The sequence below is a fragment of the Ranitomeya variabilis genome, chromosome 2 (genome assembly GCF_051348905.1).
Source record: "Ranitomeya variabilis isolate aRanVar5 chromosome 2, aRanVar5.hap1, whole genome shotgun sequence".
Lineage (NCBI taxonomy): Eukaryota > Metazoa > Chordata > Amphibia > Anura > Dendrobatidae > Ranitomeya > Ranitomeya variabilis.
Genome location: NC_135233.1, coordinates 1,079,913,645 through 1,079,934,652, shown reverse-complemented (window position 1 = coordinate 1,079,934,652; position 21,008 = coordinate 1,079,913,645). Strand labels below are relative to the sequence as shown.

Genomic DNA, 21,008 nt, shown 5'->3' with positions numbered 1-21,008 from the left:
GTTGCACGCCTCAGTAGGATGTTGCCTCGATCTTACAGCATGACTCCTACTGGTATTCTCCTATTTGCTTTGATCTCGTTTCTCACTCAGCACAATATATCTCTCTTCTAATCCTTTCTTAGGGCACCGCCGCTATTCTGTGCAGGCACGGTCCCGTGACGTTCTTCCTTGTAGCCAGGCCTCCATCAGGGTCCCAAACCTGACAGAGACCCTACCGAATCTTCCCCCTACAACACCCTCTGCCACACGGTGTTGCCTGGTTCCAACCCAGTCAGCTTTCCCTCTAACTTCCTGCCTGACCCCCAGTTTTACCAGTATGTGAGGAGTGGCCTAGTGAATAGAACCCTTAGCTCCCCCTGGTGGCCCGACTGTGAAATGTATTGGTGTCTGTGATACCTGGTCAGATGAACTCCTTCAGTGCCATCAGACGTACCATAGCTCCCCTTAGTGGCGGAGCCACAGTACTGCAACGACCAGGACTCTGGGGCGCTGCAAGTACATACTCACATTCCGGTGTACGTCAGGTCCCTCGCCGTCCGCTTCCCGCACTGACTGAGTGCCGGCCGGAAAGTAAAAGCAGAGCGCAGCGGTGACGTCATCGCTATGCTGTGCCCTGCTTTCCGGCCGGCACTCAGTCAGTGCGGGAAGCTGACAGCGAGGGACCTGACGGACACTGGAATGTGAGTATGTACTGTTTTTTTTTTTTACATTTACGATGGTAACCAGGGTAAACATCGGGTTACTAAGCACGGCCCTGCTCTTAGTAACCAGATGTTTACCCTGGTTACAAGCAAACGCATCGCTGGATTGGTGTCACACACACTGATCCAGCGATGACAGCAGGTGATCCAGCGACGAAATAAAGTTCCAAACGATCTGCTACGACTTACGATTCTCAGCGGGGTCCCTGATCGCCGCTGCTGTGTGTCAGACACAGCGATATCGTATGGATATCGCTGGAAGTCACGGATCGTGCCGTCATAGCGACCAAAGTGCCACTGTGAGACGGTACCCTAACATTTATTTTCAGAGATCAGATCAGTCATATTATTGAGGCTGCAGCTCTCAGATCAGAGTAATTACTCAGTACAACAGTCAACTTCACGCATGTGAGGATTATACAGCTCAGATACACATCAGAAGAATAGGTAAGGAAGGACATTTCTGAACTTATTTCAGGCTATACACAGAAATTACTCTAGATCCAAATGGACAACTATTATGGTCCCATTTTTTTTCCACCGAGAACAGAAGGGCTTCATGTTTTTTCCGCTTCTGAATGAGTAAAAAAATTAACTATCAGAGAAAAAGTGTAGTAGAAACATGGTGAGGTGCAGGTAGAGGGAGAGGGACGAAGGAGCTTACCATGCTGGGAATGTGTAGCTGGAAATTTGGCCAGGAGTTCCTCCTAGGGGTGCCGTTTCCACTGGTAATCACAGGAATGTAGACAAGAAAGACAAGACATGTTGATGGATATTGTTTGGTATTGCAACTTCGCTCCATACAATTAAACGGGGCTAATCTGCAGCACCAAAAACAATTATGGACAGAATTTTTTGCTGCTTTTGGAAACAAATATCACCAATTTTTGTATGTTCTTCAATCTTTTGAAAGACTAACATGGTCTATAATTAATGGGGTTTTGTTCTTTTCTGCTGTTCAGGGTAAACCTGAATCCACGGAGTATTTCCACAATAAAAACCTAACTGCACTCGTGGACAACCTGTTTGCTGCTGGAATGGAGACCTCGTCAACCACCCTGAGATGGGGACTTCTGCTGATGATAAAATACCCTGAAATTCAAAGTAAGAAAAACATTTAGAAAACACAGTGCAATCTTTATCCAGGATTTCCAGGGACACTATGAGAAATAAATATGAACTTGTACATAAAATATTTTATCTAACCCCCCCATTTTTAATTTTTTTCATTTAATTTATTTATTTTTTATTTTGTGGATAGAAATGAGGGAATATTTTGAAATTCGAGTTGCTAACTTTGCTGGATTTTCCCATGAAATTTGATTTACATCAAATCAATTCATGGGCAACAGGAAGTAGCCCAAAGCCTCCTATTGCCATGAAAATTGTATGTCACAATTCTCTTTTATTCACATGCTAATCGTCTTCAATGATGTGCTGTCATACGCTATTTTTACAATTTCTTTAGTGCTATACGATTTCTTCTCCCTATCACTAAGTTGTAAACTGTGACGTTATCGTAATACTCAGATTCACCTCAAAATGGCTGCTACATTCCCTGCCTCTGCTTTTATACAAACTGTAATAGTCCCTCCTTATTGGCTGTGCTATTCCATGTGATATGATTCAATTTTCTGCAGCATGTAAAATATCAGAAGCCATTTAAGGGCATTCATGCAAAAAGGGTTGTAACTTCTTTGAATCCTTAACCCCTTTCTGTCATCGGACGTACTATTCCGTCCATGTGGGGTGGGCACTAATTCCCACGGACGGAATAGTATGTCCAGCGTGATCAGCCGCGCTCACGGGGGGAGCGTGGCCGACCGCGGCCGGGTGTCAGCTGACTATCGCAGCTGACATCCGGCACTATGTGCCAGGAGCGGTCACGGACCACCCCCGGCACATTAACCCCAGGCACACTGCAATCAAACATGATCGCAGTGTTCCGGCGGTACAGGGAAGCATCGCGCAGGGAGGGGTCTCCCTGCAGGCATCCCGGAGACGATCGGTACAAGGCGATGTGCTCATCCTGTACCGAGCGTCTCCTCCCTGCAGTTCCCGGATACAAAATGGCCATGGGGCTGCATCCGGGTCCTGCAGGGAGGTGACGTCACAGCGCCTGCTCAGAGCAGGCGCCGGGAAGCCTCCCTGCTGTGCATGTCAGATCGCCGATTTGACACAGTGCACAGCAGTGTCAGATCGGCGATCTGTCACTTTACTGTGATGCCCCTGTTAGGGCTAGCGGAACGCACCAAATTATATTAGAGATGGTATAAGGTACGTTCGCAGCCCGGGGTCCACTGTGCAGAGATGGAACCTGCTGCTGACTATATGGCGGTACAATGTGGATACACACACGGGTTAACTTCACCCTGTGTGAAGGAAGCAAACCCTGTTGCGTCACAGGGCCACGGTACCGCACCAAGAGCACAAGCAAGGAGTCTTAGGATACTCTCCCAAGACACAGGATTAGAGTACTTTCAGACCACTTGCGCTCGACACCGCAACTGGGGTGTCAAAGTAACAGAAAACTATAACTTAAAGCACAAGAGTGCAAGCTGTGCCACTTTGGCGGACGCCACTAAACACCCAGACTAGGGATAGGAAAGTGCTCTATAAGCGCATGGCGCCGCACGGGCGGCTACAGCAATAGATGCTGTATCGTGTGTCTTTATGTTGACTGGTTAGTCGGGCGCTAGACAGCAAGCATCCACCTTTCGCGAGCAGTCATACACTAGGGAGGGGATTTTTAAGAACGACTTGCACTCATCAACACACACACGTATACAAATGTACACTAGCCATGGCCGTGCGGTCATGCGAACCTTTTATAGATGCAGCATGTACAGGACCTTCAAAGAAGGACCAATGGGAAGCTGCCACAGTATCTGAGCATGTGACCTTCGATCTCCAATGGGAGATCTTGCGCTGGGCATGCTCAGAAGGGGAAAAGCAGGACTTAGTCCCAAAAGCATCTGCTCGCCGCTGCCCAGCATTAGCTTCAATGGCAGGAGCTGGAAAAGCAGCAGTAACCCTATGCATAGAGTGAGACTGAGCAAGATGCTGGCACCGACGTCTCTGCTGAGCAGACTCCACTGTGGCTGGAGAAGAATGGGGGACCGCAGCGGAGACAGCTTGAGATTCCCCCTGTGTAGAGGTGGGAACTCGGCACCTAACATTACCCCCCTCCTTGGACCTCGCTATGCTCGAAGGCAGCAATGAGCTGTGGAGCTCAAATGTGTTCAGCAGGCTCCCAGGACCTATCCTCTGGGCCATAACCCCTCCAATCCACCAAATGGAATTTTGTGCCACGTACCACCTTGCACCCCAAAATAGCGTTCACCTTGTAATCGTCCATAGACAATCCTGATGTCCCAGCAGATGACTCGGAAAACCGGGACATGTATACGGGCTTCAGGAGGGACACATGAAAGGTGTCGGTGATACCCAGGCGTGGAGGAAGGGCCAGACAGTAGACCACAGGGTTAACCTGTTTGAGGACCTTGAAGGGACCCAAGTAGCAAGGTGCAAACTTAGTGGACTCAACACGCAGCCTGATGTTACGGGCGGAGCGCCACACCAAGTCGCCAAGAGCAAAGGTCAGAGCGGGGCGAAGGACCTCATTCTCTCCTTGGAGGCCCGAATGGCATCCTGAGTGCGGTCCCAAATGTCCCGTGCCTCCACAGCCCAGTCTGCCACCCTGGATTCAGCAGAAGACACGGGCATGGGCACAGGGACACGTGGATGCTGGCCGTAATTTAGGAGGAATGGAGTCTGACGGGTGGAGTCGGCTACAGCGTTGTTAAGCGCAAACTCTGCCCACGGTAGCAAGGATGCCCAGTCATCCTGCCTGGCAGAAACAAAATGTCATAAATATGTGACTAGGGTCTGGTTGGCCCTCTCAACCAACCCATTCGTCTCGGGATGATAAGCCGAGGATAGATTCAACTCAATACTGAGAAGACGACAAAGCTCTCTCCAGAATCGCAAACTGGGGACCCCGGTCACTGACAATTTTGTCCGGCATACCATGTAGGCGAAATATATGTTTGATAAACAACACTGCCAGAGCCCGTGCAGAAGGTAGCCGTGGAAGAGGCATCAAGTGCACCATCTTGGAAAAATGGTCGGTGATCACCCATATAATGGTGCAGCTATGAGACTTGGGTAAGCCCACCACAAAGTTCATCCTGACCATCTCCCAGGGCCTGTCCGCCACTGGCAGGGGGTAAAGCAACCCAGCTGGCTGCGGCCGAGGAGACTTGTTTTTGGCGCTAGAGACACACACCCGAACATTGTCTGCGATGTCATGAGTCATATGCGGCCACCAATATGTCCTCGCCAGTAGCTCAGATGTCCTTTTAGACCCAAAATGTCCACCCACCCTGGACGAGTGAGCCCAAGAAAGAACCTCCGGATGCAGATTGGATGGTACAAAAGTCTTGCCCGGAGGCACAGACTCGAGTGAAACCGGGGCCACAGTTCTCAGACTCTCGGTGGGGACAATAAGCCGAGGCTCCTCTTCCTCCTCTGATGATGATACAACGAAGCAAGAGAGAGTGTCGGCACAAGTGTTCTTCTCCCCGGAAAGAAAATGGAGGGTGAAGTGGAACCGGGAGAAGAACAAGGACCATCTTGCCTGACGAGAATTTAACCGCTGGGCTGTCTGCAGGTGCACCAAATTCTTGTGATCTGTGAAGACTTGGAAGGGAAAACGAGCTCCCTCCAAGAGATGTCTCCACTCTGAGAAGGCCAACTTCATGGCTAGCAACTCCCTGTCCCCGATGGAATAATTCCTCTCTGCTGGTGAGAAGGTCTTAGAAAAGAAGAAGCAAGGATGCTTCCGACCTTTAGCATCCTTTTGGAAAAGGACTGCTCCAGCACCAACAGATGAGGCATCCACCTCCATTATAAATGGCTTATCTACATCGGGGCAATGTAGGATGGGAACGCTAGCGAAGTGTGACTTAATGGAGAGAATGGAGAGAAAGGCCTTAGAGACCTCCTCAGACCACAATTTGGGATTTGCTCCCTTCTTGGTGAGGGCAACCAAGGGAGCTACCAAAGTTGAGAAGTGTGGAATGAACTGGCGATAGTAATAAATGAACCCCATAAAGCGCTGCACTGCTTTAAGAGAATGGGGTTCCTGCCAGTCCATCACAGCCTGTAGTTTGGCAGGTTCCATAGCCAATCCCTGGGCAGAGATGATATAGCCCAGGAAAGGTAAGGACTCCTGCTCAAACACACATTTCTCCAACTTTGCGTAGAGGGAATTTGCCCGCAAGAGGTCGAAGACTCTGCAAACATCTCTCCGGTGGGAGTCAACATCTGCAGAGTAGATGAGAATATCATCCAGATAGACTACGACCGAGGTGGCGAGCATATCCTGGAAGATGTTGTTCACAAAGTCTTGGAAAATGGCTGGGGCATTACAGAGCCCAAAGGGCATCACCAGATATTCATAGTGCCCATCCCTGGTGTTAAAAGCCGTCTTCCATTCGTCCCCCTCACGGATGCAAATCAGGTTGTAAGCACCCCGCAGATCTAATTTTGTAAATACCTTTGCTCCCCAAAGCCTATCAAAGAGCTCAGATATCAGGGGCAAAGGATACTTATTCTTAACTGTGATGGCGTTAAGACTCCTGTAATCTATGCATGGACGTAGTTCCCCATTCTTCTTCTGCACAAAGAAGAACCCAGCCCCTGCAGGTGACACTGACTTCCTAATGAATCCTCTTGCCAGATTTTCCTGGATGTACTGTGACATTGCCTCTGTCTCCGGGAGAGACAACGGATAGAGTCGACCCCGGGGAGGCTCAGCACCAGGCAAGAGATCAATAGGACATAGGGGCGGTGAGGCGGAAGGGTCTCCGCAGCTCTTTTGGAGAACACATCCGCATAGGGCCAATATTGCTTGGGGAGAGAGGATAGATCTGCGGGTACCTCAGTAGTAGCAACCTGAACACATTCCCTCTGACATCTACCCCCACCAGATTCACCCCATCCTAAAATTCTGCCTGTGGACCACTCAATATGAGGAGAATGGTACCGTAGCCAAGGCATCCCTAACAGGATCTCGTCAATTCCCTCAGGAATGACAAGCAGAGATATAATCTCCTGACTAGTGTTGAGCGATACCGTCCGATACTTGAAAGTATCGGTATCGGAAAGTATCGGCCGATACCGGCAAAGTATCGGATCTAATCCGATACCGATACCCGATACCCATACAAGTCAATGGGACACCAAGTATCGGAAGGTATCCTGATGGTTCCCAGGGTCTGAAGGAGAGGAAACTCTCCTTCAGGCCCTGGGATCCATATCAATATGTAAAAGAAAGAATTAAAATAAAAAATAGGGATATACTCACCTCTCCGACGCAGCCTGGACTTTACCGCCGTAACCGGGAGCCATTGTACCTAAGAATGCGCGCTTGAAGGGCCTTAGATGACGTCACCTAAGGTCTTTCAAGCGCTTGTAGTAGTCACTGGTGGCTACAGCAATAGATGCTGTATCGTGTGTCTTTATGTTGACTGATCAGTCGGGTGCTAGACAGCAAGCATCCATCTTTTGCGAGCAGTCATACACAAAGCAGGAGATATTTAAGAACAACTTGCACTCATCAAAACATACAAATGTACACTAGCGCATGGCCGTGTGGTCATGCGAACCTTTTATAGATGCAGCATGTACAGGACCTTCAAAGAAGGACCAATGGGAAGCTGCCACAGTATCTGAGCATGTGACCTTCGATCTCCAATGGGAGATCTTGCGCTGGGCATGCTAAGAAGGGGAAAAGCAGGACTTAGTCCCAAAAGCATCTGCTCGCCACTGCCCAGCATTGGCTTCAATGGCAGGAGCTGGAAAAGCAGCAGTAACTCTATGCACAGTGAGTGAGATTGAGCAAGACGCTGGGACCGACGTCTCTGCTGAACAGACTCCACTGTGGCTGGAGAAGAATGAGAGACCGCAGCAGACATGGTTCAAGATTCCCCCTGTGTAGTGGCAGGAACTTGACACCTAACAGCCCCCTCCCTGGGGCAAAGTATAAATGTAAAAAAAAAAATTCACATGTGTAAAAAAAAAAAATCTTAAATAAATGATAATAATACAGCATCATCAGCGAAAAAATGAAAAAGTTATAGTCCTCAGAATAAAGCGATGCAAAAATAATTTTTTCTATAAAAGTGTTTATAGTATAAAAGCGCCAAAACATAAAAAAAGATATAAATGAGGTATCGCTGTAATCGTACTGACCCGAGGATTAAAACTGCTTTATCAATTTTAACAAACACAGAACGGTATAAACGCCCCCCAAAAAATAAATTCATGAATAGCTGGTTTTTGGTCATTCTGCCTCACAAAAATCAGAATAAAAAGCGATCAAAACAAGTCACGTGCCCGGAAATGTTACCAATAAAAACGTCAACTCATCCCGCAAAAAAACAAGGCCTCACATGACTGTGGACCAAAATATGGAAAAATTATAGCTCTCAAAATGTGGTAACACAAAAAACATTTCTATTTTCCCATTAGGGTTAGGGTTAAGGCTAGGGTTAGGGCTACAGTTGGGGTTAGGGTTGGGGCTAAAATCAGGGTTGGGGCTAAAGTTAGGGTTAGGGTTTGGATTACATTTACGGTTGGGAATAAGGTTGGGATTAGGGTTAGGGGTGTGTCAGGGTTAGGGGTGTGGTTAGCGTTACAGTTGATATTAGAGTTAGGGGTGTGTTTGGATCAGGATTTCAGTTAGAATTGGGGGTTTCCACTGTTTAGGCACATCAGGGGCTCTCCAAATGCGACATTGCGTCCGATATCAATCCAGCCAATTCTGCGTTGAAAAAGTAAAACAGTGCTCTTTCCCTTCCGAGCTCTCCTGTGTGCACAAACAGGGGTTTACCTGAACATATGGGGTATCAGCATACTCAGGACACATTGGACAACAACTTTTGGGGTCCAATTTCTCCTGTTACCCTTGGGAAAATACAAAACTGGGGGCTAAAAAATAATTTTTGTGTATAAAAAAAATATTTTTTATTTTCACGGCTCTGCATTATAAACTGTACTGAAACAGTTGGGGGTTCAAAGTTCTCACAACACATCTAGATTAGCTCCTTGAGGGGTCTAGTTTCCAATATGGGGTCACTTGTGGGGGGGTTTCTACTGTTTATTTACATCAGGGGCTCTGCAAATGCAACGTGACGCTTGCAGACCAATCCATCTAAGTCTGCATTCCAAATGGCGCTCCTTCCCTTCCGAGCTCTGCCATGCGCCCAAATGGTGGTTCCCCCCACATATTGGGTATCATCGTACTCAGGACAAATTGGACAACAAGTTTTGTGGTTCAAATTACACTGTTTCTCTTTGAAAAATACAAAACTGGGGGCTAAATATAATTTTTGTGGAAAAAAAAAGGATTTTTTATTTTCATGGCTCTGCATTATAAACTGTAGTGAAACACTTGGGGGTTCAAAGTTCTCACAACACATCTAGATAAGTTCCTTGGGGGGTCTAGTTTCCAATATGGGGTCAGTTGTGGGGGGTTTCTATGGTTTAGGTACATTAGAGGCTCTGCAAATGCAACATGACGCCTGCAGACCATTGCATCTAAGTCTGCATTCCAAATGGCGCTCCTTCCCTTTCGAGCTCTCCCATGCGCCAAAACGGTGGTTCCCCCCCACACATGGGGTATCAGCGTACTCAGGACAAATTGCACAACAATGTTTGGGGTCCAATTTCTCCTGTTACCCTTTGGAAAATACAAAACTGGGGGCTACAAAATAATTTTTTGGGGGAATGTTTTTTTTATTTTCACGGCTCTGCGTTATAAACTGTAGTGAAACACTTGGGTGTTCAAAGCTCTCACAACACATCCAGATGAGTTCCTTAGGGGGTCTACTTTCCAAAATGGTGTCACTTGTGGGGGGTTTCACTGTTTAGGCACATCAGTGGCTCTCCAAATGCAACATGGCGTCCCTTCTCAATTCCAGTCAGTTTTGCATTGAAAAGTCAAATGGCGCTCCTTCCCTTCCGAGCTCTGCCATGTGCCCAAACAGTGGTTTACCCCCACATATGAGGTATCAGCGTACTCAGGACAAATTGGACAACTTTTTGGGTCTAATTTCTTCTCTTACCCATGGGAAAATAAAAAATTGGGGGCAAAAATATCATTCTTGTGAAAAAATATTTTTTTTATTTTTACGGCTCTGCATTATAAACTTCTGTGAAGCACTTGGTGTGTCAAAGTGCTCACTAAACATCTAGATAAGTTCCTTATGGGGTCTACTTTCCAAAATGATGTCACTTGTGTGGTGTTTCAATGTTTAGGCACATCAGGGGCTCTCCAAACACAACATGGCGTCCCATCTCAATTCCAGTCAATTTTGCATTGAAAAGTCAAACGGCGCTCCTTCCCTTCTGAGTTCTCCCTTGCGCCCAAACAGTGGTTTATCCCCACATATGGGGTATTAACGTACTCAGGACAAATTGTACAACAACTTTTGGAGTCCAATTTTTTCTCTTACCCTTGGGAAAATAAAAAATTGGGGGCGAAAATATCATTTTTGTGAAAAAATATGATTTTTTATTTTTACGGCTCTGCATTGTAAACTTCTGTGAATCACTTAATGGGTCAAAGTGCTCACCACACATCTAGATAAGTTCCTTAGGGGGTCTACTTTCCAAAATGGTGTCACTTGTGGGGAGTTTCAATGTTTAGACACATCAGGGGCTCTCCAAATGCAACATGGCATCCCATCTCAATTCCAGTCAATTTTGCATTGAAAAGTCAAATGGCGCTCCTTCCCTTCCGAGCACTGCCATGCGCCCAAACAGTGGTTTACCCCCACATATAGGGTATCGGCGTACTCAGTACAAATTGTACAACAACTTTTGTGGTCCTTTTTCACCTGTTACCCTTGATAAAATAAAACAAATTGGAGCTGAAGTAAATTTTTTGTTTAAAAAAGTTAAATGTTCATTTTTATTTAAACATTCCAAAATTCCTGTAAAACACCTGAAGGGTTAATAAACTTCCTGAATGTGGTTTTGAGCACCTTGATGGGTGCAGTTTTTAGAATGGTGTCACACTTGGGTATTTTCTATCATATAGACCCTTCAAAATGACTTCAAATGAGATGTGGTCCCTAAAAAAAAAATGGTGTTGTAAAAATGAGAAATTGCTGGTCAACTTTTAACCCTTAACTCCCTAAGAAAAAAATTTTGGTTCCAAAATTGTGCTGATGTAAAGTAGACATGTGGGTAATGTTACTTAAGTATTTTGTGTGACATATCTCTGTGATTTAATTGCATAAAAATTCAAAGTTGGAAAATTGCGAAATATTCAAAATTTTCGCCAAATTTCCGTTTTTTTCACAAACGCAGATAATATCAGAGAAATTTTGCCACTATCATGAAGTACAATATGTCTCAAGAAAAGAATGGCAGAATCATCAGGATCTGTTGAAGCGTTCCAGAGTTATAACCTCATAAAGGGACAGTGGTCAGAATTGTAAAAATTGGCCCGGTCATTAACGTGTAAAAATTGGCCCGCTCATTGTTTACTTTTTCATAAGTGGACAAATTAAAAAAAAAAAAATCATAATATTTAATTTTCTGATGACAGCGTCTCTTTACACTTTTTTTTCCTGTGCTGATACCATCTCGTAAGTTAACATTGATATTTATTTGTTGATGCCCAGCTTTGTGGACATAAATATGTGATATCTTATTCCTTCCTTGGTAGAGAAAGTTCACAGTGAAATTGAGCGAGTGATCGGATCGGCCCAACCTCAAATGGAGCATCGGAAAGAAATGCCTTATACAGATGCCGTCGTTCATGAGATTCAGCGGTTTGGGGACATTGCTCCTAATAGTGTCCCACATGCAACTTCTGAAGATGTCACATTCAGAGGGTATTTTTTTCCGAAGGTAGGAAGCAGAGATCCGCTTCATCCAAGATTCCTTTAAGCCACTGTTCCCCAAAGCCAGTCCTCAAGAGTCACCAACAGATCATATTTTTAGGAATTCCTTACTATTTTCACCTGGGCAATACTAAAGACATTCTGAAAACATGATCTGTTGGTGGCTTTTATGGACTGGAAACAGGTAACACTTCTCTAAACAGAGTCTTAGCTAAGGGCAGGGCTAGGGCAAACTTTTATCATGTATACCTAATTCTTTTCTCCACAGGGCACAGTTGTTTTTCCACTGCTCCACTCCATACTCCGAGATAAAGTTTATTTTGAGAAACCAGATGAGTTTTATCCAGAACACTTTCTGGACTCTAATGGAAATTTCAAGAAAACTGAGGCCTTCGTTCCCTTTTCAATAGGTAACATTTATAATGATTGTCTCTTTCTTAAATAAACCCTCCTCCTCCTGTCAACATTTGTATCCTCTTAATGCATTGGAGTCATCAGAGTGAATGGCATTATCTTTTTACAATTGCTCATTTTGCCTTTCTACCCAGATAATTCTTCTCTTTTCCATTAGATCTATTACATCACTTGATTAAAACAGACTAGCTAATTAGAACACACTAGCTAAACTCTGATGAAAATCTGATCCAGCACCACTGATGGAAATTTGGTGTTTTTTTCCATTTTTTAAAAACTGGAATGAGACCTCGGGGGCAGGGTCACCAACTTGTTTTTTTATTTTTTTGAACCAGGTATCAAAAATCATGGACAGACACTATTTTTACAGACACACTGGAATACCATAAGAAATGATTATGATAAGTGATATCTACCGCCCATAATTCTGATATGAAGACCTCAGCTGCATCCACCGTAAATTGATGATAATTACAGTCCAAATATTCTGTATACATTTCTCCCAGAAGTCTTTAATTTTTTTATGTACAGGTCAAAAAAGTGCCTTATTTTTTACAAACTGTCCTCGAATTTCTGGACTGTTAATAACCCTCCTTGTGGGGGATCATATCATAAAAGTCAAATGACCCAGTCTCATTAGACTTGTGCACAGATGTTTGGACTCTTCACATTTGCAGTATGATTTCAACATTGCATCAACGTGTAACAATGTAGGGTACCATTGTTAGAGCACAAGTTTATTGTTGCGGGGGTGTCAGGGAAGCCTAGATGACCTACATTACCCTATATTTTTCTTATTTAACAGGCAATTTTACTATTTCTTAAATTATATTCCTAAACCTCTACCTGACCGGGTGATTCTCCATTTTCGCGCTTTCATTTTTTCTTCCCCTTTTTTTCAAGAGCTATAACTTTTTTTTTATTTTTCCATCCACATAGCCACTAAATATGTTTGTTTCTTTATTTCAAAGTTTTTTATTTAGAAAGGTAGGAATACAGCAGGTACAGTTTCATAAAGGTAAATATACGATTGACAAGAGATCAACCAAATCCTTAAATATCATTATCAAACTTAGGTAACAATAATCCACAATGTGGATGTAGTGACTCTAGGGAGCACATTGTAGGAGATGCAGTATACGTGATACATAAATGGTAAAGGAAATGAAAGGGAGAAAGGGGAGAGAGGCTAAACTATTGTGGCCACCATTGGTCACTGGGAAACCAATACATGGTAAGCAAGTACTGTAGGAATTTTTTTTAATCGAGAGTTTCAATTCATCAGTGCATCTGGGGCGCCATCTTAGAAATTGTCAGAAGAGGGTTGGACAGAGATCATGTAGGTGTGAGTCGGGTGTTGTGGACAGCTCTACTATAGGAAATATCAGAGTCATGTTAATGATGTGAGTTAAGCTGTTTAACTTCATATTTCGATTGTCAATCACAATAGATCCAAATTTTTATCCAAATGTTTCTAAAATCCATCCAGTTGGGATCTCTAATAATCTGCCATCTTCTAATTATATTTTCTGTTCTTTTCCCCAGGTAAACGAAGCTGTGCTGGAGAAACCTTGGCTAAGATGGAGCTGTTCTTGTTCTTTACAACATTATTACAAAATTTCACTTTCCAGCCCATACCTGGAGCCAAACTGGACCTCACCCCTGCACTGGGGGCTACAAACTCACCCAAACCTTTTGAGATCTGTGCCATATCTCGCAGATAGGCTAGACTTTCAATCACTATTGACATAGACCTGTTGTATGTCATTGTCAGGGGGTTTCTATTAACCAATCATAGACTGGAAATATCTGAATTTGCAGTAAGGTTTATTTCTTGTATGCAACGAGACAACCACAAATCACTTATGTGAAGATGGCATTAGGGTATCTGTCTACTGTAGATTTGCAACTGTTTTTATAGCAAATACCAGCAGAAAACAATGGAAACTGGTTATTTTCTAACATGTCTGTTGTAGAAACTAGTGCAGGCATATAAGGAGGCTTGCCTTACTGCAAGCTCTAACTTCTTAAGAAATCTTTCCTATCATTAGCTATTCATGAATCACTCGGGCATTGGTTACATTCTTAAAACATTTACTACAAGCACTAAGCTCCTAATGGAAATATATATGACTGTATAACTAATCACATGAAAATTCTTATAACAATAATAGCTATTATGGAAAAAGGTTCTCCACAAAGTGCCCTCTGCCAGTGCATCTATTGATGGTTTATCCTTAAGATAAATATCAATATCAGATTAGTGGGGGTCAGCTGGTACCCTTATAAATTACTGTTTGCAACCCCTGCACTGGCCCAATGAGCACAATATACAGAGGAAGAACAGCATAGTGCTGTTCACTGGGTAGAGGCCAATTGCAAGTACTGCACATACAGGGGCTTCTCACAAAATTAGAATATCATCAAAAAGTTAATTAATTTCAGTTCTTCAATCCAAAAATAGTTAAACTCATATATTATATAGAGTCATTACAAACAGAGTGATCTATTTCAAGTGTTTATTTTTGTTAATGTTGATGTCGGCTCACAGCTAATGAAAACCCCAAAGCCATTATCTCAGTAAATTAGAATAATTAACAAAAAACACCTGCAAAGGCTTCCTAAGCATTTATAAAGGACCCTTAGCCTGTTTCAGTAGGCTCCACAATCATGGGGAAGACTGCTGACTTGACAGATATCCAGAAGGCAGTTATTGACATACTCCACAAGGAGGGGAAGCCACAAAAGGTCATTTCTAAAGAAGATGGCTGTTCAGAGTGCTGTATCCAAGTATGTTATTGGAACGTTGAGTGGAAGGAAAAAGTGTGGTAGAGAAAGGTGCACAAGCAACCGGGATAACTGCAGCCTTGATAGGATTATTAAGAAAAAGCCATTCAGAAGTTTGGGGGAGATTCACAAGGAGTGGACTGATTCTGGAGTCATTGCTTCAAGAGCCACCACACTCAGATGCATCTAGGACATGGGCTACAAGTGTCCCATTCCTTGTGTCCTGCCACTCATGACCAATAGACAATGCCAGAAGCATCATACCTGTGCCAAGGAGAAAAAGAACTGGACTGTTGTTAATGGTCCAAGGTATTGTTTTCAGATGAAAGTAAATTTTGCCTTTCATTTGGAAATCAAGGTCCCAGAGTCTGGAGGAAGAGTGGAGAGGCCACAATCCAAGCTGCTGGAGGTCTAGTGTGAAGTCTCCACAATCAGTGATGGTTTGGGGAGCCATGTCATCTGCTGGTCTAGGTCCACTGTATTTTATCAAGACCAAAGTCAGCGCAGCCATCTAGCAGGAAATTTTAGAGCACTTCATGCTTCCCTCTGCCGACAAGCTTTATAGAGATGGAAATTTAATTCTCCAGCAGGACTTGGCCACTGTCCACACTGCCAAAAGTACCAATACCTGGTTTACAAACAACAGTATCACTGTGCTTGATTGGCCAGCAAACTTGCCTGACCTTAACCCCATAGATAATCTATGGAATATTGTCAAGAAGATGAGAGACAGCAGACCCAACAATGCAGACGAGCTGAAGGCTGCTATCAAAGCAACCTGGGCTTCCATAACCCCTCAGCAGTGCCGCAGGCTCATCGCCTCCCTACCATGCTGCATTGATGCAGTAATTGATGCAAAATGAGCCCCGACCAAGTATTGATGGCATTTACTGAACATGCATTTCAGATTTCAAAATCATTTTTGAAGTTGGTGTTATAAACTATTCTAATTTACTGAGATAATGACTTTTAGGTTTCCATTAATAATAATAATAATAATTTTATATAGCGCCAACATATTCCGCAGCACTTTACAAATTATAGAGGGGACTTGTACAGACAATAGACATTACAGCATAACAGAAATCACAGTTCAAAATAGATACCAAGAGGAGTGAGAGCCCTGCTCCTAAGCTTACAAACTATGAGGAAAAGGGGAGACACGAGAGGTGGATGGTAACAATTGCTTTAGTTATTCGGACCAGCCATAGTGTAAGGCTCGGGTGTTCATGTAAAGCTGCATGAACCAGTTAACTGCCTAAGTATGTAATGGTACAGACACAGAGAGCTATTAACTGCATGAAGTTTATGAGAACATGATGCGAGGAACCTGATTATGTTTTTTTTTTTTTTATGGGCCACACAGGGATAGTTAGGTTAATGCATTGAGGCGGTAGGCCAATCTGAACAAATGAGTTTTTAGTGCGCGCTTAAAACTGTGGGGATTGGGGATTAATCGTATTAACCTAGGTAGTGCATTCCAAAGAGTCGGCGCAGCACGTGTAAAGTCTTGGAGACGGGAGTGGGAGGTTCTGATTATTGAGGATGCTAACCTGAGGTCATTTGCGGAGCGGAGGGCACGGGTAGGTTGGTAGACTGAGACCAGGGAGATGTAGGGTGGTGCTGAGCCATGGAGTGCTTTGTGGATGAGGGTAGTAGTTTTGTACTGGATTCTGGAGTGGATGGGTAGCCAGTGTAATGACTGGCACAAGGTAGAGGCATCAATGTAACAGTTGGTGAGGAATATGATCCTGGCTGCAGCATTCAGGACATATTGGAGCGGGGAGAGTTTGGTAAGAGGGAGGCCGATTAGTAGAGAGTTACAGTAGTCCAGACGGGAATGAATAAGTGAAACAGTAAGAGTTTTTGCAGAGTCGAAAGTAAGAAAAGGGCGAATTCTAGAAATGTTTTTGAGATGCAGATAAGAAGAGCGAGTCAGTGATCGGATGTGGGGAGTGAATGAAAGCTCGGAATCAAGGATGACCCCAAGGCAGCGGGCATGTTGCTTTGGAGTAATGGTGGAACCGCACACGGAGATGGCAATGTCAGGCAAAGGTAGATTAGTAGAGGGAGAGAACAGGAGGAATTCAGTTTTTGACAGGTTCAGTTTCAGATAGAGGGAGGACATGATGTTAGAGACAGCGGTAAGACAATCACTGGTGTTTTCTAAAAAGGTCGGCATGATAACAGGAGAAGAGGTGTATAAATGGGTGTCGACAGCATAGAGATGGTACTGGAAACCAAATCTACTGATTGTTTGTCCAATAGGGGCAGTATACAAGGAGAAGAGGAGGGGGCCTAGGACTGTAAGCCATAATCCTGAACATTAACCCCTTACTGACCTCGGACGTACTATACCGTCCGAGGTCAGCTCCCCTGCTTTGATGCAGGGCTCCGCGGTGAGCCCGCATCAAAGCCGGGACATGTCAGCTGTTTTGAACAGCTGACATGTGCCCGCAATAGGCGCGGGCAGAATCGCGATCTGCCCGCGCCTATTAACTAGTTAAATGCCGCTGTCAATCGCAGACAGCGGCATTTAACTACCGCATCCGGCCGGGTGGCCGGATATGACGTCATCGCTGACCCCCGTCACATGATCGGGGGTCGGCGATGCTTCTGAATGGTAACCATAGAGGTCCTTGAGACCTCTATGGTTACTGATCGCCGGTGGCTGTGAGCGTCACCCTGTGGTCGGCGCTCACAGCACACCTGCAATTCTCCTACATAACAGCGATCTGATGATCGCTGTTATGTAGCAGAGGCGATCGCATTGTGCCTGCTTCTAGCCTCCCATGGAGGCTATAGAAGCATGGCAAAAGTGAAAAAAAAAAGTTTTTAAAAATGTGAAAAAAATAAAAAAAACATAAAAGTTTAAATCACCCCCCTTTCGCCCCAATCAAAATAAATCAATAAAAAAAAATCAAACCTACACATATTTGTTATCGCCGCGTTCAGAATCGCCCGATCTATCAATAAAAAAAAAGCATTAACCTGATCGCTAAATGGCGTAATGAGAAAAAAATCGAAACGCCAGAAATACGTTTTTTTGGTCGCCACGACATTGCATTAAAATGTAATAACGGGCGATCAAAAGAATGTATCTGCACCAAAATGCTATAATTAAAAACACCAGCTCGGCACGCAAAAAATAAGCCCTCACCTGACCCCAGATCACGAAAAATGGAGACGCTACGAGTATCGGAAAATGGCGAAATTCTTTTTTTTTTTTTTTTTGCAAAGTTTGGAATTTTTTTTCACCACTTAGGTAAAACATAACCTAGACATGTGAGGAGTCTATGAACTCATACTGACCTGGAGAATCATAATGGCAGGACAGTTTTAGCATTTAGTGAACCTAGCAAAATAGGCAAGCAAAAAACAAGTGTGGGATTGCACTTTTTTTGCAATTTCACTGCACTTGGAATTTTTTTCCCGTTTTCTAGTACACGACATGGTAAAACCAATGATGTCGTTCAAAAGTACAACTCGTCCCGCAAAAAATAAGCCCTCACATGGCCAAATTGATGGAAAAATAAAAAAGTTATGGCTCTGTGAAGGAGGGGAGCGAAAAACGAAAACGGAAAAACGAAAAATCCCAAGGTCATGAAGGGGTTAAAAGAAATAATCATGTGAAATAGATCACTGTTTGTAGTGACTCTATATAATATCACTTTCACTGTTTGTATTGAAGAACTGTAATAAATTAAATTTTTGATTTTTTTCTAATTTTGTGAGAAGCCCCTGTACATATTAGCTGAAGTACCTTAGTATGGCCAGTAAGCAGTGTATGTCACTATAGTGTTTCAGCTCCATGCACTGTGTATTTTACAACAGCACGCAGATAATAATAATCTTTATTTTGAGGGGTTCTAGGTGTTGCACCTCCACTTATCTGATATTGAAGACTTACTCTATGGCTAGATCATTAATATCAAAGTCCATGACTTTCAGGCTTGAAAGAGGCTGACTATGTCCTTCTAAAAAACAGCAAAGTTTTCTGGTACTTAGCTCTAATTTGCATACAAAGGTATAAAATCAGTCTATGTTTACATTATTGGTTACGATTTGGATGCCCTTATGGTTCATGTTGAGGATCTGCAATATACACTGCAGAGAATTAACTGCATTGAATGCGCAGGCTGCAGGTTTTGGGTTGAATGCCATGAAATGAGCATGAAAAAAATACATTGTTAATGTCCAATATAAACATATAATAAATAATATTAATATAATATGTGTAAATAATTGTTAGGAACTGTGAACAGTAAAATTTATGAAATGATCTGTATTTTTTTTTTTTATAATAAATGGCTAATACTGAAGAAAAACTAGTATAGTGGGATACACCACAGTCCCCCACATAATCACCATCAAGGTACTGGTATATATGATGTAATGGGACTAAATAAGGACCATATAGGACATAACTGCATACAATATGAAATACAAACTCGAGAAACCACAGTCAAAAAAGTCCAATATACAAAATATAAACTTTATTGAATAAAAACATAACAAAGATAGAAATAAGGTGCTAAACAACAGTGCGAAACGATCATCGTGCACATCCACAGCACGATAACATGGAACGGGGGGAAGGCAGCCCTATATCACAACACCCATATCATATATGGATAAGTAACCCCGCATAGTATATAAAAGAGTGTATGTAAGCAAATTTATAAGCAACGGTTCTTGCTCTTTTACACTTGTTGAGACTTAGCGCTCCTAACTATAGATATAGGAACTGTTCCTTCCTTGTATGCTCCGTGTTGTTATATATACTATGCGGGGTTACTTATCCATATATGATATGGGTGTTGTGATATAGGGCTGCCTTCCCCCCATTCCATGTTATCGTGCTGTGGATGTGCACGATGATCGTTTCGCACTGTTGTTTAGCACCTTATTTCTATCTTTGTTATGTTTTTATTCAATAAAGTTTATATTTTGTATATTGGACTTTTTTGACTGTGGTTTCTCGAGTTTGTATTTAATACTGAAGAAGTAAACTATGGTCCTCCAGACTGCTATAAAGATTATTACAGGCACATTCATGTGCTCCCATGGGCACCTATTTTATTTATTTTATTTGCTTACATGGCTCTATTAATTCTGCAGCACTTTACATATATCAGCACTGCTGTCCCAGTAGGGCTCACAAACTAAATTTCTTATTAATGTGTCTTTGGAAAAAAAATAAGAATTCAAAAGAAACCCACGCAAATGTCTTGATGTTCTTGGAAGGATTAGAACCCATGACTCTAGCTCTGAAAGGCAAGGTGCTAACCACTGAGTCACTGTGCTGCTTAGCCTGCAGTCCCTGTGGTGACAAAACTGATACTAGCAGCCACAAGCCCTACATAACAATCAAGATGAGAGAAAGTTTAAATCCTGGCTATTTAATAGGGATGAGAAAGCTCTAAAATGCTCGGGTGCTCGTTTCTCGATCCAATCAATTTCTAACATTGACGTGCTTGTTTCGGTTAACAAGTATAATGGGAGTCAATGGGAAAGTAGAGATTTTTTCCGGAAGACCCTACAAAGGGGTCTGAGGGGGCAGTGAAAATGTTCAATTGGATGGGAAAAGTGATGAATGAAAAGAGAACAGCATGGGGAAACCCCCTGGAAGAATCTCTGACTCCCAGATTGCTTCTGAGAACAATCGGGTTACACTTTTACTCCACTATAAGATGTGACAATAACACATTCCATACTGACGAGAAAGTGGATTTTACAGGAAAAAATTGTTAATAACCATTTTATCCTGTATAATGATTTGTATGTAAGGCAAAATTGAAAAAGGATGTAAAAAAATATATAATTTAAATAAACCAAAATTGTTTTATTTATTAAAAAATAGGAAATTTTGGTTTGATTTATGATGAAAGGAAGAACTGCCAAAAGTAAGTGACTCAGATACACCCTGTATTTGACATAAAGGAGGGCACATTCACATTTTGTTCAAATTGTCGTGTATTGGTACTCCTAGACTCAACTATGCACTTTTGAGGGTTATATAACAAGGAAATATACTCCAGGCCATGGAATAGTTTATAGGTGAACAATATAATACCAATACATTTTTTAACAAGTTTTTTGATGATTATATGCCAATGAAATCTATCCAAGATTATGTAATACCCTATGGATGAGCAATGTAATACCGATAAATTGTGAACAAGTT

The 21,008-nt window shown here is 43.0% G+C and overlaps 2 protein-coding genes across 2 annotated transcripts in view; both read left to right on the top strand.

Annotated features, from left to right (window-relative positions):
* LOC143808722 (cytochrome P450 2B11-like) overlaps positions 1-17,146 on the top strand; it is a 77,377-nt gene extending 60,231 nt beyond the window's left edge. Inside the window, exons 7-10 of the mRNA XM_077291657.1 lie at positions 1,664-1,805; positions 11,443-11,627; positions 11,889-12,030; positions 13,580-17,146. Coding sequence (XP_077147772.1) covers positions 1,664-1,805; positions 11,443-11,627; positions 11,889-12,030; positions 13,580-13,758 — 648 coding nt within the window. The 3' untranslated portion in view covers positions 13,759-17,146. The remainder of the gene's footprint in view (positions 1-1,663; positions 1,806-11,442; positions 11,628-11,888; positions 12,031-13,579) is intronic.
* LOC143808719 (cytochrome P450 2C14-like) overlaps positions 1-21,008 on the top strand; it is a 564,240-nt gene that overhangs the window by 82,942 nt on the left and 460,290 nt on the right. The window lies entirely within an intron of this gene.